We start from the raw sequence: 17,399 nt of genomic DNA, 5'->3' as shown, positions 1-17,399 counted from the left end.
ATGAGGACGGGGCAATTCACCTGCACAGAGTCCTTTCTGCTGTTACCTGTTGGGTGGTAAAATGGTGGACTGCCTGGACTCAGTTCCACGCAGCAATATTACAGGTTCCAGCAGCTTGGGGGGGGGGGTCATGGGGCACAGCTCCCATCACTTCTCCTGGGTGTTGGATAATGGATGCACACTTCCAGGTCTGGAATCATAGAATTCCCTATAATGCAGAAGGAGGCCATTCAGCCTATTGAGTCTGCACTGCCCCCTTACAGCATCCTATCCCCACAACCCCACGTGTTTACCCCACTAATCCCCACACCCTGGGACACTAAGGAGAAATTTAGGATGGCCAATCCACCTCACCCGCACATCTTTGGAGTGTGGGAGGAAACCAGAGTACTCGGAGGAAGCTCATGCAGACACGGGGAGAATGTGCAAAATCCACACAGGCAGTAACCCGAGGTTAGAATCGAATCTGGGTCCCTTGCGCTGTGAAGTAGCAGTGCTTTCCAGTCCTTTTGGAATGCTTTTAACAGTTGTTCTTTCGCTTTTCAGCCTTCTCTTTTCCAGTGAGAACATGTCCAATTTATTTAATCTTTCAGCCCCTCAATCATTTGTGCTTCCCTCTTTAATTATTTGCCGAAATATCATGTTTCTACTCCAGTGACCAGAACTGTGCACAGTATTCCAACAATTGAAGCACTCATGATTTTAGTGAGGATTACCTCATTAATATGGTTCATTACTGACCTATTAATGAATTCCAATTAATGAATTGATACTCACTGCCCTTCAAACCTAGTTGTGATAGCTTCAATGTATTGTTGGCCTTTTAGCAGAATCATAGAATCCCTACAATGCACAAGGAGGCCATTCAGCCCATTGAGTCAGCACCAACTCAGCATCTCATCCAAGCAATACCCCCGCAACCTCATGTATATACCCCGCTAATGTCGCTAACCTACACATCTTGGGACACTAAGGTGCAATTTAGCATAGTCAATCCACCTAACCCGCACATCTTTGGACACTAAGGAGCAATTTAGCATGGTCAACCACCTAACCTGCCCATCTTTAGGCTGTGGAAGGAAACCGGAGCACCCGGAAGAAACCCACGCTATCACAGGAAAAATGTGCAAACTCCGCACAGATAGTCACCCGAGGTTGGAATCAAACCTGGGTCCCTGGCGCTGTGAGGCAGTAGTGCTAACCACTGGGCCACCCTGCTGCCTTAAACACATATTTTCTTTTCCATTTAAGCAATTGACCCTTCTTGAAATGTTTTGATCCCATAGGGCGGCAAGGTGGCACAGTGGTTAGCACTGCTGCCTCACAGCACCAGGGACCCAAGTTTGATTCCGGCCTTGGACACTGTCTGTGTGGAGTTTGCACATTCTCCCTGTGTCTGCGTGGGTTTCCTCCGGGTGCTCTGGTTTCCTCCCACACTCCAAAGATGTGCGGGTTAGGTTGATTGGCCATATTAAATTGCCCCTTCGTGTCAGGGGGATTAGCAGGGTAAATGGGGTTCTGGGAATAGGGCCTGGGTGGGATTGTTGCCGGTACAGACTCGATGGGCCAAATGGCCTCCTTTTGTACTGTAGGGATTCGATGATTCTATGATATAATCCTATGATTGATGTAAAGCAGTTGGCACATGGCATTTAATGCAATCTATCTGCTCACTTCCCAAAAACATTAATATCCTCACTCATTTTTGCTCAGCTGTTACAGTCCATCACTGTTGTTAACTGCGTCTCATCTGCAAAGGTAGCCATCATGTTTGTGACATCTAGCGCCAGATGATCAGTAAAGATATCAAGAAAGTTTACTGCACAGAAAGAGGCCATTTGACCCATCATATCCACGCCAGCTCAAAAACGAGCCATACGGCCTTATCTCACTGTGCACTATTTCGTCCAATAGAATCATAGAAAATAGAATCATTAAAAAGATAGAATCATTAGACCCCACTCGTTGCATTGTCCAGTTGACAGTCTCTGTACCACAATCTTTGGGTTCTACAGTCGTGTATCATTGAAAAAAGATACCTGTTGAAGTTTTTCATCTTGCACTCATCAGGACTCATTCATACTCTCTTCTTTTTTTTCCCTACAGTACAGAAGGAGGCCATTCAGCCCATCGAGTCTGTACCGACCACAATCTCGCCCAGGCCCCATTCCCCTAAACCCAACACATTTACCCTGCTAATCCCCCTGACACTAAGGTCAATTTTAGCACGGCCAATCAACCTAACCCGCACATCTTTGGACTGTGGGAGGAAACAGGAGCACCCGGAGGGCACCCACGGGGGGAGAACACGCAAACTCCACACAGAGAGTGACCCAAGTCGGGAATTGAACCCGGGTCCCTGGTGCTGTGAGGCAGCAGTGCTGACCACTGTGCCACCGTGCCGCTTGTGAAGTCTACATTCTTGTTACTTTTGTGTTTGGTATTCTTGTGAATATCCTTTGGGTTCTATTAGGCAACCAATTGTTTGTCCATTGCAAGTATATTTCTACTGATACCCACTTTCTTTATTTTTAGTGCAAGCCTTTCCAGAGGAACTGAATCAAACATTCTACTGAAATCTAAGCAGCGCACATCAGTTGTTGGGTTTCTTTTCCACATCCTCAGAAAAGTTAATTGGTAAAACCTCCCTATCAATGATTTTGATTTATATTTTTGACACATTTCTGGCCTGATGCTCCATATTTTTATCAACAACAAGGATTTTTTTTATTCATTCATGGGACATGGGCGTCACTGGCTGGCCAGCATTTATTGCCCATCCCTAGTTGCCCTTGGAGAGCAGTTGAGAGTCAACCACACTGCTGTGGCTCTGGAGTCACATGTAGGCCAGACCAGATAAGGATGGCAGGTTTCCTTCCCTAAAGGACATCAGTGAACCAGGTGGGTTTTTCCAACAATCGACAATGCTTTCATGGTCATCAGGAGAGTCTTAAATCCAGATAATTTTTATTGAATTCAAATTTTACCACCTGCCGTGGTGGCATTCGAACCTGGGTTTAGCTGAGTTTCTGGATTAATAGTCTAGCAATAATACCACTCGGCCATCACCTCCCTCCTTTCTATAGCCTTACCTACAAATTGGCACGAAACTCACTGGTGTGCAGTTTTCTGGGTCAATAATAACAATTGTTCTGAGGAAGACCTATATTAAACGCAAAACGCTAACTCTGTTTCTCTCTCCACAGTTGCTGCCAGACCTGCTGAGTATTTCCAACACTTTCTATTTTTTATTTTAGATTGCTGGGTACAACTTTTTTTTTAAATGGAGATAACCTCTGCCTTGCTTTGGCCCCAGGCACCACAGTAAGGAGTCTAACAACACCAGGTTAAAGTCCAACAGGTTTATTTGGTAGCAAACGCCACTAGCTTTCGGAGCGCTGCTCCTTCGTCAGATGGAGTGGAAATCTGCTCCGAATAAACCTGTTGGACTTTAACCTGGTGTTGTTAGACTACTTACTGTGTTTACCCCGGTCCAACGCCGGCATTTCCACATCCAGGCACCACTCCAGTATTTGCCAATTTTAGATGGATTTGCATGATTCCTCCTGCAAATTATGAACGCCTCTACTTTCTCAGAAAACTAAGGAAATTTGGCATGTCCACTACGACTCTCACCAACTTTTACAGATGCACCATAGAAAGCATTCTTTCTGGTTGCATCACAGCTTGATATGGCTCCTGCTCTGTCCAAGACCGCAAGAAACTACAAAGGGTCATGAACGGGGCCCAGTCCATCACTCAAACTAGCCTCCCATCCATTGACACTGTCTACACTTCCCACTGCCTTGGAAAAGCAGCCAGCATAATCAAGGACCCCACGCACCCCAGGCACACTCTCTTCCACCTTCTTCCGTCGGGAAAAAGATACAAAAGTCTGAGGTCAACGTACCAACCGACTCAAGAACAGCTTCTTCCCTGCTGCTGTCAGACTTTTGAATGGACCTACCTCACATTAAGTTGATCTTTCTCTACACCCTAGCTATGACTGTAACACTACATTCTGCACTCTCTCCTTTCCTTCTCTATGAATGGTATGCTTTGTCTGTGCAGTGTGCAAGAAACAATACTGTTCACTGTATACCAATATATGTGACAATAATAAATCAAATCAAAATCAAATCAAAATTCCTCTGTCGTTCCTTAACAAATGCTTGTGTGCATCTTATCTGGCTGCTGAGATTTATTTATCTTAAGTTCATTAATCATGCTGGTCCTGATCTGAACAGTGACACAGTTCACCTCTTCGTCACCTCTATTTCTCTATCCCAATCTGATAACACCTCCATCTCCTCCTCATGGAAAATCCGAGATATAAAGCCTGCGTAGCAATTGTAACAGCCTCACCCAACCAAAACCCGGCAGCCTTACTCTTCCTTCAATTTACTTCTGCTTTTTGTAAGGCCAAAGAACAGTCCTTCGCCTCATGTTATATTCAATTCCAGATCTTCCTTTGTCGTGACAATGCCCTTAAATTACTCACATCTCACTCTTGCAGCCATTTTAGTATCGAACCTTTTTAGTATTGGAGGATATTATTAAACTAGAAAGAGTGCAGAAAAGATTTACCAGGATGCTACCGGGACTTGATGGTTTGAGTTATAAAGAGAGGCTGGATAGACTGGGACTTCTTTCCTTGGAGCATAGGGGTGATCTTATAGAGGTCTATAAAATAATGAGGGGCTTAGATCGGCTAGATAGTCAATCTCTTTTCCCAAAGGTAGGGGAGTCTAAAACTAGAGGGCATAGGTTTAAGATGAGAGGGGAGAGATACAAAAGAGTCCAGAGGGCAATTGTTTCACACAGAGGGTGGTGAGTGTTTGGAACACGTTGCCAGAGGCAGTAGTAGTAGAGACGGGTACAATTTTGTCTTTTAAAAAGCATTTAGACAGTTACATGGGTAAGATGGGTATAGAGGGATATGGGCCAAATGCGGGCATATGGGACTAGCTTTATGGTAAAAACAAGGCATGGACAAGTTGGGCCAAAGGGCCTGTTTCCATGCTGTAAACCTCTACGACTCTATGACTTGTCTCGTTACTGATCATTTTTCCTTCAGGGCCATCAATGCTGCTGAATTCTTTTCTCGATTCTTCCATGGGATGTGGGTGTCATTGGCAAGGCCGGCATTTGTTGCCCATCCTTAATTGCCCTTGAACCGAGTGACTTGTCAAGTCATTTCTGAGGGCAGTTAAGAGTCAACCACATGGCTGTGGGTCTGGAGTCACATGTAGGCCAGATCAGGTAAGGATGGCAGATTTCCTCTTAATGAGAACCAGATGGGTTACAACAATCATTTCAAGCTCCACACAGTCACCCAGGCCAGAATTGAACCTGGGTTCCTGGCGCCATGAGACAGTAGTGCTAACCACTGTGCCACCATAATACCACTAGGTCATCGTCCCCCTGCCTAACATAAAATAATGGGTACAATTCCAAAGTACCTTCAGGAGCAGAGGCACCTGGGATATATATGAACAGATTGCTGAAGGTAGTGAGGGCGGATTGTAAAAGTGATCAATGAGGCAGATAGGGTCTTGAGCTTTTTAGATAGGCCAGGATTTTCCAGTCTTGCACTACTGCTGCCAGCGAGAATGGAGAACTTGGCCAAATTTCCATTTGCTGCAGCGGGACTGGAGAATCCCAGCCACAGGTGAGGCCGGAGAATTCCGACAACAAGTGCATAGACTACAAAATTAAAGACGTTACGATGTATCTTTTATAAAACACCAGTTCAACTTCAACTGGAGGAAAGTGTCTAATTCTGGGCACCACGCTTTAGGAGGAACGTGAAGGTTCACCAGGATTGTTCTAGGGATGAGGAACTTCAGTTACATGGATGGAGAAGTTGGTCTTGTTCTCCCGAGAGAAGAGCAGGTTGAGAGGAGATTTGATGGAGGTGTTCAAAACCGTGGACAGAGTAGATAGGGAGAAACTGTTCCCATTGACAAAATGATCAAGAGCTGAAGGATACCAATTTAAGATGATTGGAATAAACAAACGTGGAAAATGATATTTTTCACGCATCGAGCGGTGAGGATCTGGAACGCACTGCATGATGAGTGTGCAGGAGAAAGATTTAGCTGTGTCTTCCAGAATGGAACACAAGGGATGCGATGGCCTAGTGGCATTATCGCTAGACTACTAATCCAGAAACTCAACTAATGTTCTGGGGACCTGGGTTCGAATCCCACCACGGTAGATGGCAGAATTTGAATTCAATAAGGAAATATCTGGAATTTAGAATCTACTGATGACCATGAAACCATTGTCGATTGTCAGAAAAACCCATCTGATTCACTAATGCTCATTAGGGAAGGAAATCTGTTGTCCTTACCTGGTCTGGCCTACATGTGACTCCAGAGCCATAGCAATGTGGTTGACTCTCAACTGCCCTCCAAGGGTAACTGGGGATGGGCAATAAATGCTGGACAACCCCAATGTCCCACAAATGAATAAAAAAAACTGAAGAATGACCTAAAGATGAATTTGCAGGGCTCTACGGGGAAAAGGTGGGCCTAGCTGAGAAGATCTTGCAAAAGGACCGGCACTGACAACGGGCCAAATGGCCTCCTTCTATGCTCTAACCATTCTATGACCACAAGGTTCCACTGCCAGGATGGTTGAAGGCAGATTAGATGGAATTTGCCATATTCCCGAGAAATGGCACGCCAAACAGAATTCCTTTGGGGCAAATTAACTTGCAATTCCAATCTCTCTTTGGGTGGGATTTTCCAGCCACGCTTTCCCCAAGACTGGAAAATACCTCCCCCCCCCCCCCCCCCACCCAAGTTCAACCTTTGCATGGTCTGTGTCCAGCCTGCTATGAATCCCATGGTGGGCGGGACGGAAAAATTCCCCATTTTGTCTCCACCTCAATAGAAAAGCACAATAATCCTGATAAACATGTCAGCCAATCAGAGATGACCTTACTTAACCCTTTGTAACAGTCATGTGATATGACGGACTGCATCGTTTCCATTGGTGTATTTTTTGACCAGTATTATTTCAGTAAGCAATCTTCTATCGATACTTTTTAAATATTTACACACTGCTTTCTTAAAATAGAATATTTTGATCATCCAAAGAGCACTGGAGTCCGACAGTGCAGAAGGAGGCTATTCGGCCCATTGAGTCTGCACCAACCACAATCCCACCCAGGCTCTATCTCTATAACCCCATGCATTTACCCTAGTTAGTCCTCCTGACACTAAGTGGCAATTTAGCATGGCCAATCCACCCAACCCGCATATCTTTGGACTATGGGAGGAAACCGGAGCACCCAGAGGAAATCCACACAGACACGGGGAGAACGTGCAGACTCCACACAGGCAGTGAACCAAGGCGGGAATCGAACCCAGGCCCCTGTTGCTCTGAGGCAGCAGTGCTAACCACTGTGCCACCATGCCGCCCTTCACATAAGGTTAATCAAGTCTTGCATGACAATCAGGATCGGCCTTTCTTTTAAGGATGTGTTGATAAGTTTATTTATTAGTGTCACAAGTAGGCTTACATTGACACTGCAATGAAGTTACTGTGAAAATCCCCCAGTCGCCACATTCTGGTGCCTGTTCGGGTACACAGAGGGAGAATTTAGCATGGCCAGTGTACCTAACCTTCACATCTTTCAGACTGTAGGAGGAAACCGGAGCACACCCATGCAGACAAGGGGAGAATGTGCAGACTCCACACAGATAGTGACCCAAGCCGGGAATCGAACCCAGGTCCCTGGCGCTGTGAGGCAGCAGTGCTAACCACTGTGCCACTGATCCGCCACTAGATTGAAGGCTATGGGCCAAATGTTGGTAAATGGGGTTAGGTGGGAGGTCAGGTCTTTCATGCATGTCGGTGCAGACTCAATGTGCTGAAGGGCCTCTTCTGCACTGTTCTGTAAGCCATGATGTGGAGATGCCGGTGTTGGACTGGGGTGAGCACAGTAAGAAGTCTCACAACACCAGGTTAAAGTCCAACAGGTTTATTAGTGCTGTCAAATAAACCTGTTGGACTTTAACCTGGTGTTGTGAGACTTCTTACCCAGATTCTGTAAATACAGACAGGAATCAACATAACTGGCCGGGGGGGTGGCGGGGTGGGGGGAGGGGGGGGGGGGTCAATAAATACTGAACCATGAGCCAAAACCATTTTTTGTGTGTGGCTTAATTCTCTGAGAAAACTTCCAGTTGATTCTTTCACTCAATCAGTGATGGCCGAAAGGCAATGTCCTCCCATTAAATGGCAACATCCCTTTCCATCGCAGTTGCTTGGAGGTAAAGATCTCTTGTTGGTGCAGTGCTCCTTTTGGCCAGCAGATGGTGATGGTAGACCATGTGTGCCGACTCTTCCTATGGCACTTTATCTTTCTGCTGTCCCTGCATTCAGTGCAGTGCTTCCTAAACTTCATTCTGGTGGAAGGACCCTTTTTCAGATGAGTTAATAATCTCAGGCCAAACCTCCCCCATTGGAATTATGACACTGTAAATCTCTTGCCTGTTTATGTTCATCAGTGTCCTGTTAAAGGGTCTTGCCTGGTATAAGGTGCAATGATGTGATGTGAAAACATATAACGTTCTGTTAGCTGCAAGGTAACCCTGCAGGTTCAGTGACGTGCCTGTTGAAAGACTTCACCACACGGCACCTCCCTGCTCTGCCTGAAGTGGAATTGGCTCTGTGGCATGATGGCGCAGTGGTTAGCACTGCTGCCTCACAGCGCCAGGGACCTGGGTTCAAATCCCGGCTTGGGTCACTGTCTGTGCGGAGTCTGCACTTTCTCCCCGTGTCTGCGTGGGTTTCCTCCGGGTGCTCTGGTTTCCTCCCACAGTCCGAAAGATGTGCTGGTTAGGTGCATTCGCCAGGCTAAATTCTCCCTCAGTGTACCCGAACAGGCGCCGGAGTGTGGCGACTAGGGGATTTTCACAGTAACTTCATTGCAGAGTTAATGTGAGCCTATTTGTGACAATGAATAAATAAATTGAACTTCCCTCTGCCTCGAAAAAGCAGCCAGCATAGTCAAGTATCCACGCACCCCGGACATTCTCTCTTCCACCTTCTTTCGTCAGGAAAAAGATACAAAAGTCTGAGGTCACATACCAACTGACTCAAGAATAACTTCTTCCCTGCTTTTGAATGGACCTTAACATACACTTAACTATGACTGTAACACTGCATTCTGCACTCTCTCCTTTCCTTCTCCCCTATGTACTCTATGAATGGTATGCTTTGTCTGTGTAGCGGGCAAGAAAGAATAATTTCACTTTACACCAATACATGTGACAATAATAAAACAAATCAAATCTCACTCTGAGGCAGAGATTTCGCAACAGCATTATTCACCTCAAGGTGGCGCCAGAACGAAGCGACTTCTTGCAAGCTGTGCCCAGCAAACCTTCTAATTCTATCTTTTACTCTCGTTCTATGCTTCTAAAACTTTATTCTAACTCTTTTAAGCTCTCTAACAATGCTTTAATGCAGTATCTTACAAATTTGGTGACTTTTGAATGGATCTACCTTGCATTAAGTTGATCTTTCTCTACACGCTAGCTATGACTGTAACACTACATTCTGCACTCCTTTCCTTCTCTATAAATGGTATGCTTCGTCTGTATAGCGCGCAAGAAACAATACTTTTCACTGTATGTTAATACATGTGACAATAATAAATCAAATCAAATCAAAACCTCGCAACACGCATCATTCAAGATAGCCAGCAGATGGCAGCATTGCCATGTATAAATACATGTAATGAGTTACAACCTGGAGCAAGAGGGGCTCATATTTTAATGGAGTGCTTTTTAAATGGAGAAGCAGCCTGACCTATTAATGCACATTGAATAGAATCCCTACAGTGCAGAAGGAGGCCATTCGGCCCATTGAGCCTGCACTGACTTCCCGATAATGTTTCTTACCCGGGTCCATCACCCATCCCTATCCCCATAACCCCCTGCATTTATCATGACTAACCTACACATCCTGGGACACTAGGGGCAATTTAGCATAGCCAATCCCACCTAATCCGCACATCTTTGGACTGTGGGAGGAAACTGGAGCACCCGGAGGAAACCCACGCAGACACGAGGAGAATGTGCAAACTCCACACAGGCAGTGACCCGAGCCGGGAATCGAACCTGGATCCCTGTGAGGCAGCAGTGCTTTCCAGGACTCCATGAGGCTGCGCTGATTTGATTTCCAAAGCCCCAGCAGTCCACTTCCCACCAGGAACCGGAAACGATCAGGCAACTGGTTTCCAAGAAAGTGTTGAGGTTAGGGATTTGGGGAGGGTTGTACTCTCGGGAATTGTCGGGGAGGGGTGGGGGGGATTGGGGTAGGAACTCCAGGGCAAGGGAAGCCACAATCATCCTTGTGGTGCCAGGAGGAGAACTCCACATTTCCCGTCAGGAGAATTGTATCTGGGCCCAACCATCTTCAGTTGCTTCATCAATAACCTTCCTTCCATCCTAAGGTCAGAAGCAGGGATGTTCACTGATGACTACACAATATACATGACTCCTCAGATACTGAAGCAGTCCAGGTCTCTATGCAGCAATACCTGGACAACATCCAGATTGGGTCTGTCAAATGGCCAGTAACATCCATACCACACAAGTGTCAGGCAATGAACATCTAAAACAGAAGAGATTTGAATCATCTCCCCTTGATGTTCAATGGCATTACCATCACTGAACCCCCTCTACCAACACCCCGGGAGTGACCACTGACCAGAACCCGGATAGAACCAGCCATATAAATTCTGTTGCTACAAGAGCAGGTCAGAGCCTGTCTATCATCTACTAGGTACAAGTCAGGACTGCGGTGGAATAGTCATAGAATCCCTACAGCACAGAAAGAGGCTATTCGGCCCATCGAAGTTTGCTATTCCGACCCTATTCCCCACATATTTACCCTGCTAATCCCCTTGACATTAGGGTCAATTTAGCATGGCCAATCCACCAAACATGCACATCTTTGGAATGTGGAAGGAAACCAGAGCACCCGGAGGAAACCCACGCAGACACAAGGAGAACGTGCAAACTCCACACAAACAGTGACCCAAGCCAGGAATTGAACCTAGGTCCCTGGCGCTGTGAGGCAGCAGTGCGAACCACTGTGCCACCGTGTCGCCCCACATAAATACAATACACTCTCCACTTGCCTGTGTGATTACAGCTCATACAAAGTGGGGCAGTGGTATTGTCACTGGATGAGTTATCCAGAGACCCAGGGTCATGCTTTCGGGACCTGGGCTCCAATCAAATGTTGAAATTTGAATTTTTAAAAAATCTGGAATGAAAAGCCTAATGACATCGTCGATTGTCGTAAAAACCCATCTGGTTTATTAATGCCCTTTAGGGCAGGTGATCTGCCGTCCTTACCTGGCTTGGCCTACATGTGACTTCAGAGCCACAGCAATGTGATTGACTCATTAACTGCCCTCTGAAATGGCCTAGCAAGCCATCCAGTTCAAGGGCAGTTAGGGCTGGGCAATAAATGTTGGCCCAGCCAGTGGCACCTTCAACTCATGAATGACTAAGAAGCAAAGACAAGCCCTGGTGCTGGGAGGTGAACTGTCTACTCATCCTGAGTCCACCGTACAAAAGTATCATGACGTTATCTGCCCCTTATTGCTGAAGAGCTCCGATAGTATCTCTAAGGGCTGTTGGTTAAAGCCAGGTGGAAAAACCAAGCACTAACACAGCTGAGGGAGGATTTTGGGCAGGGTAGTTTACAGCCACGAAGACCTCGATTCACATAATGAAGTCCCTCAGTAACTGTTTCCACTGGGTTTCCCTGAAGCCATGGAGTCCACCTGCTACCAACCAACTGGTAAGGAATGAGAGATCATGGCCCATCGACACTGCCAAATCCCAAAACAGTTACGACGTGGGCCTGTTCCACTCTGCTTGAGGGGGGCAGCAGATGTGAGAGCGAAGGAGGACGTCAGTCGGACCGGTTTAATGGCAAGGAGACAGCGGACTCAATGCGGGACGATTTCTCGAACAAGACAGTTTATCCAAGCTTGCAAGCAGGGGAGAAGCACTCAAGACTGCTCTCACGGTACTTCTCAAGGTACATGAGTTTGTGAGCTACATTTGCATACTCATCCTTCCAACTGCTTACGTAACCCGTCCTGCTTTGTTCCAACCACTGCCCAGGCTGAACCTTTACATGATTTTCTCTTCTTGTGACGACCTCACTCCCTCATTGTTCTTCTTTTGGTATATTTCCTGATTGAGATGAATTGTCACATCTGACCACTGGTCTTTCCCCTAATGCAATTATGTCTCCCAACGCAATTAGAAGTCACACCTTAACCCTTAAAGTCTTTTATTTCCCCGAACCAACCCCCCTCTTGGCCCTTGGCTAAGCCCAAGGCAGGCCAACACCTACACCAGGCTTACAAGGCCATCATCATAAGCCATAACAGGAACAACAGGGGTTGGGGAGCAGAATCGGGCACGGGCACATTTCAAACAATTAGGGGGAGTTATTACAGGAAGTACAGACCTGAGCTGAGTAAAAGGGACAATCTGGAACTAACTACATCAGGGAAGTTAGCAAATATCTGCCCGTCCTTAAAGGACAAATAGTCGACTGGCAAAAGGTTAGGGATTGGGAACTCAAACAGACAGAGGTCAAGGGGGCAATGCCAAAACCTGGAACAAAGGTTATGGTCAGGCAACAGACCAAAGGCCCTGGACTGACCCCGATTTGGGGTGGACCCTACACAGTAATAACAGTGAGGGGTGTGTGTGCTTTAATTGATGAAAGAGGTGACGGGAAATGGAAACATTTGACGCAGTTCAAACCATATTCTAACTGATTTATTCTCTCTCTCTCTCTTATTTTCTTAACTTACTAATAGTTCGATATTGCACCTGGCACTTTTCTCCTTACAGAAACATGGGGTCCCCAACGCTTAATTCTACACCACCTCATGAGGAACATTATCATCCACGCCACAAGTGCTGTGGACCAATCACATTGCTCCTAATACCCTTAGTGCTATTGTTAAATGGTTTTTGTTGGAATGTCCCGCAGGAGAACTTCACACGGAATGGATTCATAGAATAGAATCCCTACAGTGCAGAAGGAGGCCATTTTGCCCATCGAGTCTGCACCAATCACAATCCCATCCAGGCCTTATTCCTGTAACCCCACATATTTAACCGCTAATCCCCTGACACTAGGGGCAATTTAGCATGGCCAATCCAACCTAACCCGCACATCTTTGGACTGTGGGAGGAAGCCAGAGCACCCGGAGGAAACCCACGCAGACAGGGGAAAACGTGCAGACTCCACACAGGCAGTCACCCAAGCCGGGCATCGAACCCGGGTCCCAGGCGCTGTGAGGCAGCAGTGCTAACCACTGTGCCACTGTGCTGCCCCTTCCACAAAATTCCTGCAATAGTTAAGGAGAGCCAATAGTTGCCTAACCCCTTTGACTGTGTGAGGTCTAGGCATGTGTAAAATAGCTAATTTTCTTTCATTAGGGATTCCTTTTTGTCTTGGGGAGATAATGTAGCCCGGGTACTGTACCTTTCCCTGTCGCAATTGGGCCTTTTAGCTTAAAGGCCTGCGCCTTGATGGCTTGCAGGACTTTGTGCACAGCCTTCCAGTGATGGTCTTCAGATGGGGGAGGCAATGAGTATATCGTCTACATATTAGATGATAATGCTGGAGGCTAACTGCAAGGGAGGCAGAGTTGAGGCCATGTAGCGGTGAAAAATGGCTGGCCTGTTATGGAAGCCTTGCGGCAGTGTGTTCCATGTGCCTGCTGCCCACCTTAAATGCAAACTTATATTTATCCTTCTCTGCTATGGGAATTGAGCAAAGCCCATCGGCTATATCTAAAACGGCAAAGATCTTTTGTTCAGGTCCTATCATATGCACAATGGTTGCTGGGTTTGCCACGATTGGGTCCTCCTTAGTGGCATACTTGTTCAGGTGTGTGTAGTCAATCGTCAATCGATGGGACCCATCTGGTTTCCTAACTAGCCGAGTTGGGGAGTTAGTGCTGGAAGTAACCTCTTTTACAATTCCGCCTTTCACTAAGTCCTGAACTATCTGCTTCACGGCCTCCAATGCTTCCCTTTTGATCGGGTATTGCCTGTGTGGGGAATGTCCATCCTCCGGGATTTCGACTGGGGTAACAGGCAAATTGTCACAGGCCTGTTTATGTGTGGCCCAGACTTTAAAGTGTAAGGGGGCCAATTTTCTCCCACTTATTCCCAGTGTCCCACTTTCTGAGTGTCACTATAGCCGCTCCAATGCCTCGTCCTTTCCTATAAGTATCCGTGATCCATATGTTCCACCTGATTTGATTTGATTTGATTTATTATTGTCACATGTATTACAGTGAAAAGTATTGTTTCTTGCGCACTCTATAGATAAAGCATACCCCACATAATCAAGGAAAGGAGAGAGTGAAGGATGTAGTGTTAGCTAGAGTGTAGAGAAAGATCAGCTTAGTGCGAGGCAGGTCCATTCAAAAGTCTGACAGCAGCAGGGAAGAAGCTGTTCTTGAGTCAGTTGGTATGTGACTTCAGACATATGTATCTTTTTTCTGATGGAAGAAGGTGGAAGAGAGCATGTCTGGGGTGTGTATGATTCTTAATTATGCTGGCTGCTTTTCCGAGGCAGTGGGAAGTATAGATGGAGTCAATGGATGGGAGGCTGGTTTGCATGATGGACTGGGCTTCACTGATGACCCTTTGTAGTTTCTTGTGGTCTTGGACAGAGCAGAAGCCATACCAAGCTATGGTACAATGAGAAATAATGCTTTCAATGGTGCATCTGTAAAAGTTGGTGAGAGTCGTAGCTGACATGCCAAATTTCCTTAGTCTTCTGAGAAGGTAGAGGCATTTGTGGGCTTTCTTAACTATAGCATCGGCATGGGGGGACCCCCTTAACAGCGCTGTCACAAAATCCAGGGTCCCTATCCTTATTCTTGAGGGCCGCTCCATGTCATTGCTGAAGAAGTTTCTCGAGCTCAGAGGCTTTTACAGATGCACCATAAAAAGCATTCTTCCTGGCTGTGTCACAGCTTGGTATGGCTCCTGCTCTGCCCAAGACCACAAGGAACTACAAAAGGTCATGAATGTAGCCCAATCCATCATGCAAACCAGCCTCCCATCCATTGACTCTGTCTACACTTCCGACTGCCTCGGAAAAGCAGCCAGCATAATCAAGGACTCCACGTACCCCAGACATTATCTCTTCCACCTTCTTCCATCGGGAAAAAGATGCAAAAGTCTGAGGTCACGTACCAACTGACTCAAGAACAGCTTCTTCCCTGCTGCTGTCAGACTTTTGAATGGACCTACCTTGCATTAAGTTGATCTTTCTCTCCACCCTAGCTATGACTGTAACATTACATTCTGCGCCCTCTCATTTTCCTTCTCTATGAACGGTATGCTTTGTCTCTATAGTGCGCAAGAAACAATACTTTCCACTGTATGCTAATACATGTGACAATAATAAATCAAATCAAAAGTGATCCGAAACCACAGTCTCTCGGTCTTTGTTGGTGTTGTGGTGGGGCTCAGGGTGTTAATATTGTTGTTATCAGGGGCTTTAATGGTGTTGTTCTTCTGCTGTTTAGGTCGCTGACCTTCCTTTCCTCCCCCATTCATCCAGCAATCATTCCTGATGTGTCCCAACTTTCTACAATTACTGCAACGGATCTTTGGTTTGGTGCCAGGGTCAGTGTGGTTACATTCCCGAGCCAGGTGTCCTTCCCGGCTACAGTTACAATATGTGATTGCTCCAAAATCAGCAGCATCTTCTCTCGGGCCTAGGGTTTCTTCATCCTCTGCTGTTGGTGCTGCTGAAATTCTGCCAACATAGCCCAATTCATAACTTCTTCAAGAGTCTCTCCCACCAGGATACCTAGAGCTTTAATCCTCTGAAGATGTTCCCCAAACCCATCTTTACGTTGTTGGACGAATGCGTCATCATCCTTAGAGGGATCAGCAATCCCCCGACGTGCCTGGGATGCGTTCCACTTCCTCTCTGCCTAATCATGAACCTCTTCTCCCCACTTCTGCTTCATCAACCCAGTTGCTCTGGGGTCTCCCCTCAATGCCTCCGCCCCTGCCTGTCTCCCCTATATTTCTGGTCATGAATCCGACCCCCTCTTCATCCTCCATTGCTTATCCTGGTGCATGGGAGAAAATCAATCATAGACCCCCTTAGGTGGCTTCGCCTTAACCAAGTGGGCAAAATCGTCCAGGGTCAGGGAGTGGATTTCCTTAAGTTGCTGCATCTTATCCCAAAACTCAGTGCTCGCACTCTTAAGTTCGAGTTTAGGCAGGGAGTCCAACAACATCTCTTTGTCGGAGGGTTTGATAAGGGTTGTACCTCATAACGAACAGATGTATTGCCCTGTGGGTCTGTTTTTGCAACTATTTTAACCGGTGCCATTTTCTGCAGCTCCGGATTGTTCACATAAGGTGGGGGTTGGTTATCCCCCCCTTCCCGTGCCGTCTACAATCCTCCCTCTCATGATAACTGTAGCTATGTTCTTCCCCGGGTGGGTGGCACGATGGCACAGTGGTTAGCACTGCTGCCTCCAGCACCAGGGTCCCGGCTTCGATTCCCGACTTGGGTCACTGTCTGTGTCAGCGTGGGTTTCCTCCGGGTGCTCCGGTTTCCTCCCACAGTCCGAAGATGTGCAGGTTAGGTGGATTGGCCATGCTAAATTGCCCCTTAGTGTCAGGGGAACTCGCTAGGGTAAATGCACGGGGTTATGGGGATAGGGCCTGGGGTGGGATTGTGGTCGGTGCAGACTCGATGGGCAAAATGGCCTTCCGCACTGTAGATTCTATGATTCTTTTCCATGGTAGATTCCAATCATCCCCTTTCCCCAAAGGAGGGGGTGCTGAGGGGACAAGTTGCCCCTGTGGTTTATTCAAATTTTCATGGTGTTTATGTACTGCTGCTATTCTCTGATCTTTATAATATTTCTGTTTTAATAAGGCGGCGGTGACAATCATTGCCTTTTCATATCGTTTCTCTTGTCTTATGCACCATGACAGCATTCGCTCCTGTGGCATAGCTGGTTTAAATCCCTTCTTTGTCATTTTCTTAATCAAATCTTTATTGTTATCCACTATCATCTGTACTATATTTCCTTCCCTTCCCCATTTTGGTTGCCCTTCCTATGGAGCTTTCTTATTTTCTTGTTTCTTAGACATGTCTGTGTATTTTATGGCCTTATTCAGTGGGAATTTCTAACATTTACGCGTGTTATCACCATTAACTGCGATTCATTTCTGCCTCTCCGCACGCCTCTCTCAGCCCCGCTCGCTACCTCAAAAGTGCCGCAGTTATTAAACTTCCGGTTCGGATCGCCAACCCGTCCTAAACGCAGAAGCAATTTGTGCGTC

At 46.6% G+C, this 17,399-nt stretch overlaps 1 protein-coding gene across 1 annotated transcript in view; it reads right to left on the bottom strand.

Moving 5' to 3' along the window:
* Positions 1 to 17,129, bottom strand: part of pax1b (paired box 1b) — a 98,782-nt gene extending 81,653 nt beyond the window's left edge. The window contains exons 1-2 of the mRNA XM_078230495.1: positions 16,909 to 17,129; positions 15,517 to 15,846 (exon numbers count right to left, since the gene is read on the bottom strand). Of these exons, the coding sequence (XP_078086621.1) occupies positions 15,517 to 15,846; positions 16,909 to 17,129 (551 nt within the window). The remainder of the gene's footprint in view (positions 1 to 15,516; positions 15,847 to 16,908) is intronic.
* Between the last annotated feature and the right edge of the window lie 270 nt (positions 17,130 to 17,399).

This window comes from Mustelus asterias, chromosome 15, assembly GCF_964213995.1.
Source record: "Mustelus asterias chromosome 15, sMusAst1.hap1.1, whole genome shotgun sequence".
NCBI classification, from domain to species: domain Eukaryota; kingdom Metazoa; phylum Chordata; class Chondrichthyes; order Carcharhiniformes; family Triakidae; genus Mustelus; species Mustelus asterias.
The sequence above is the reverse complement of the archived record's forward strand: the minus strand, read 5'-3'. Positions and strand labels throughout refer to the sequence as shown.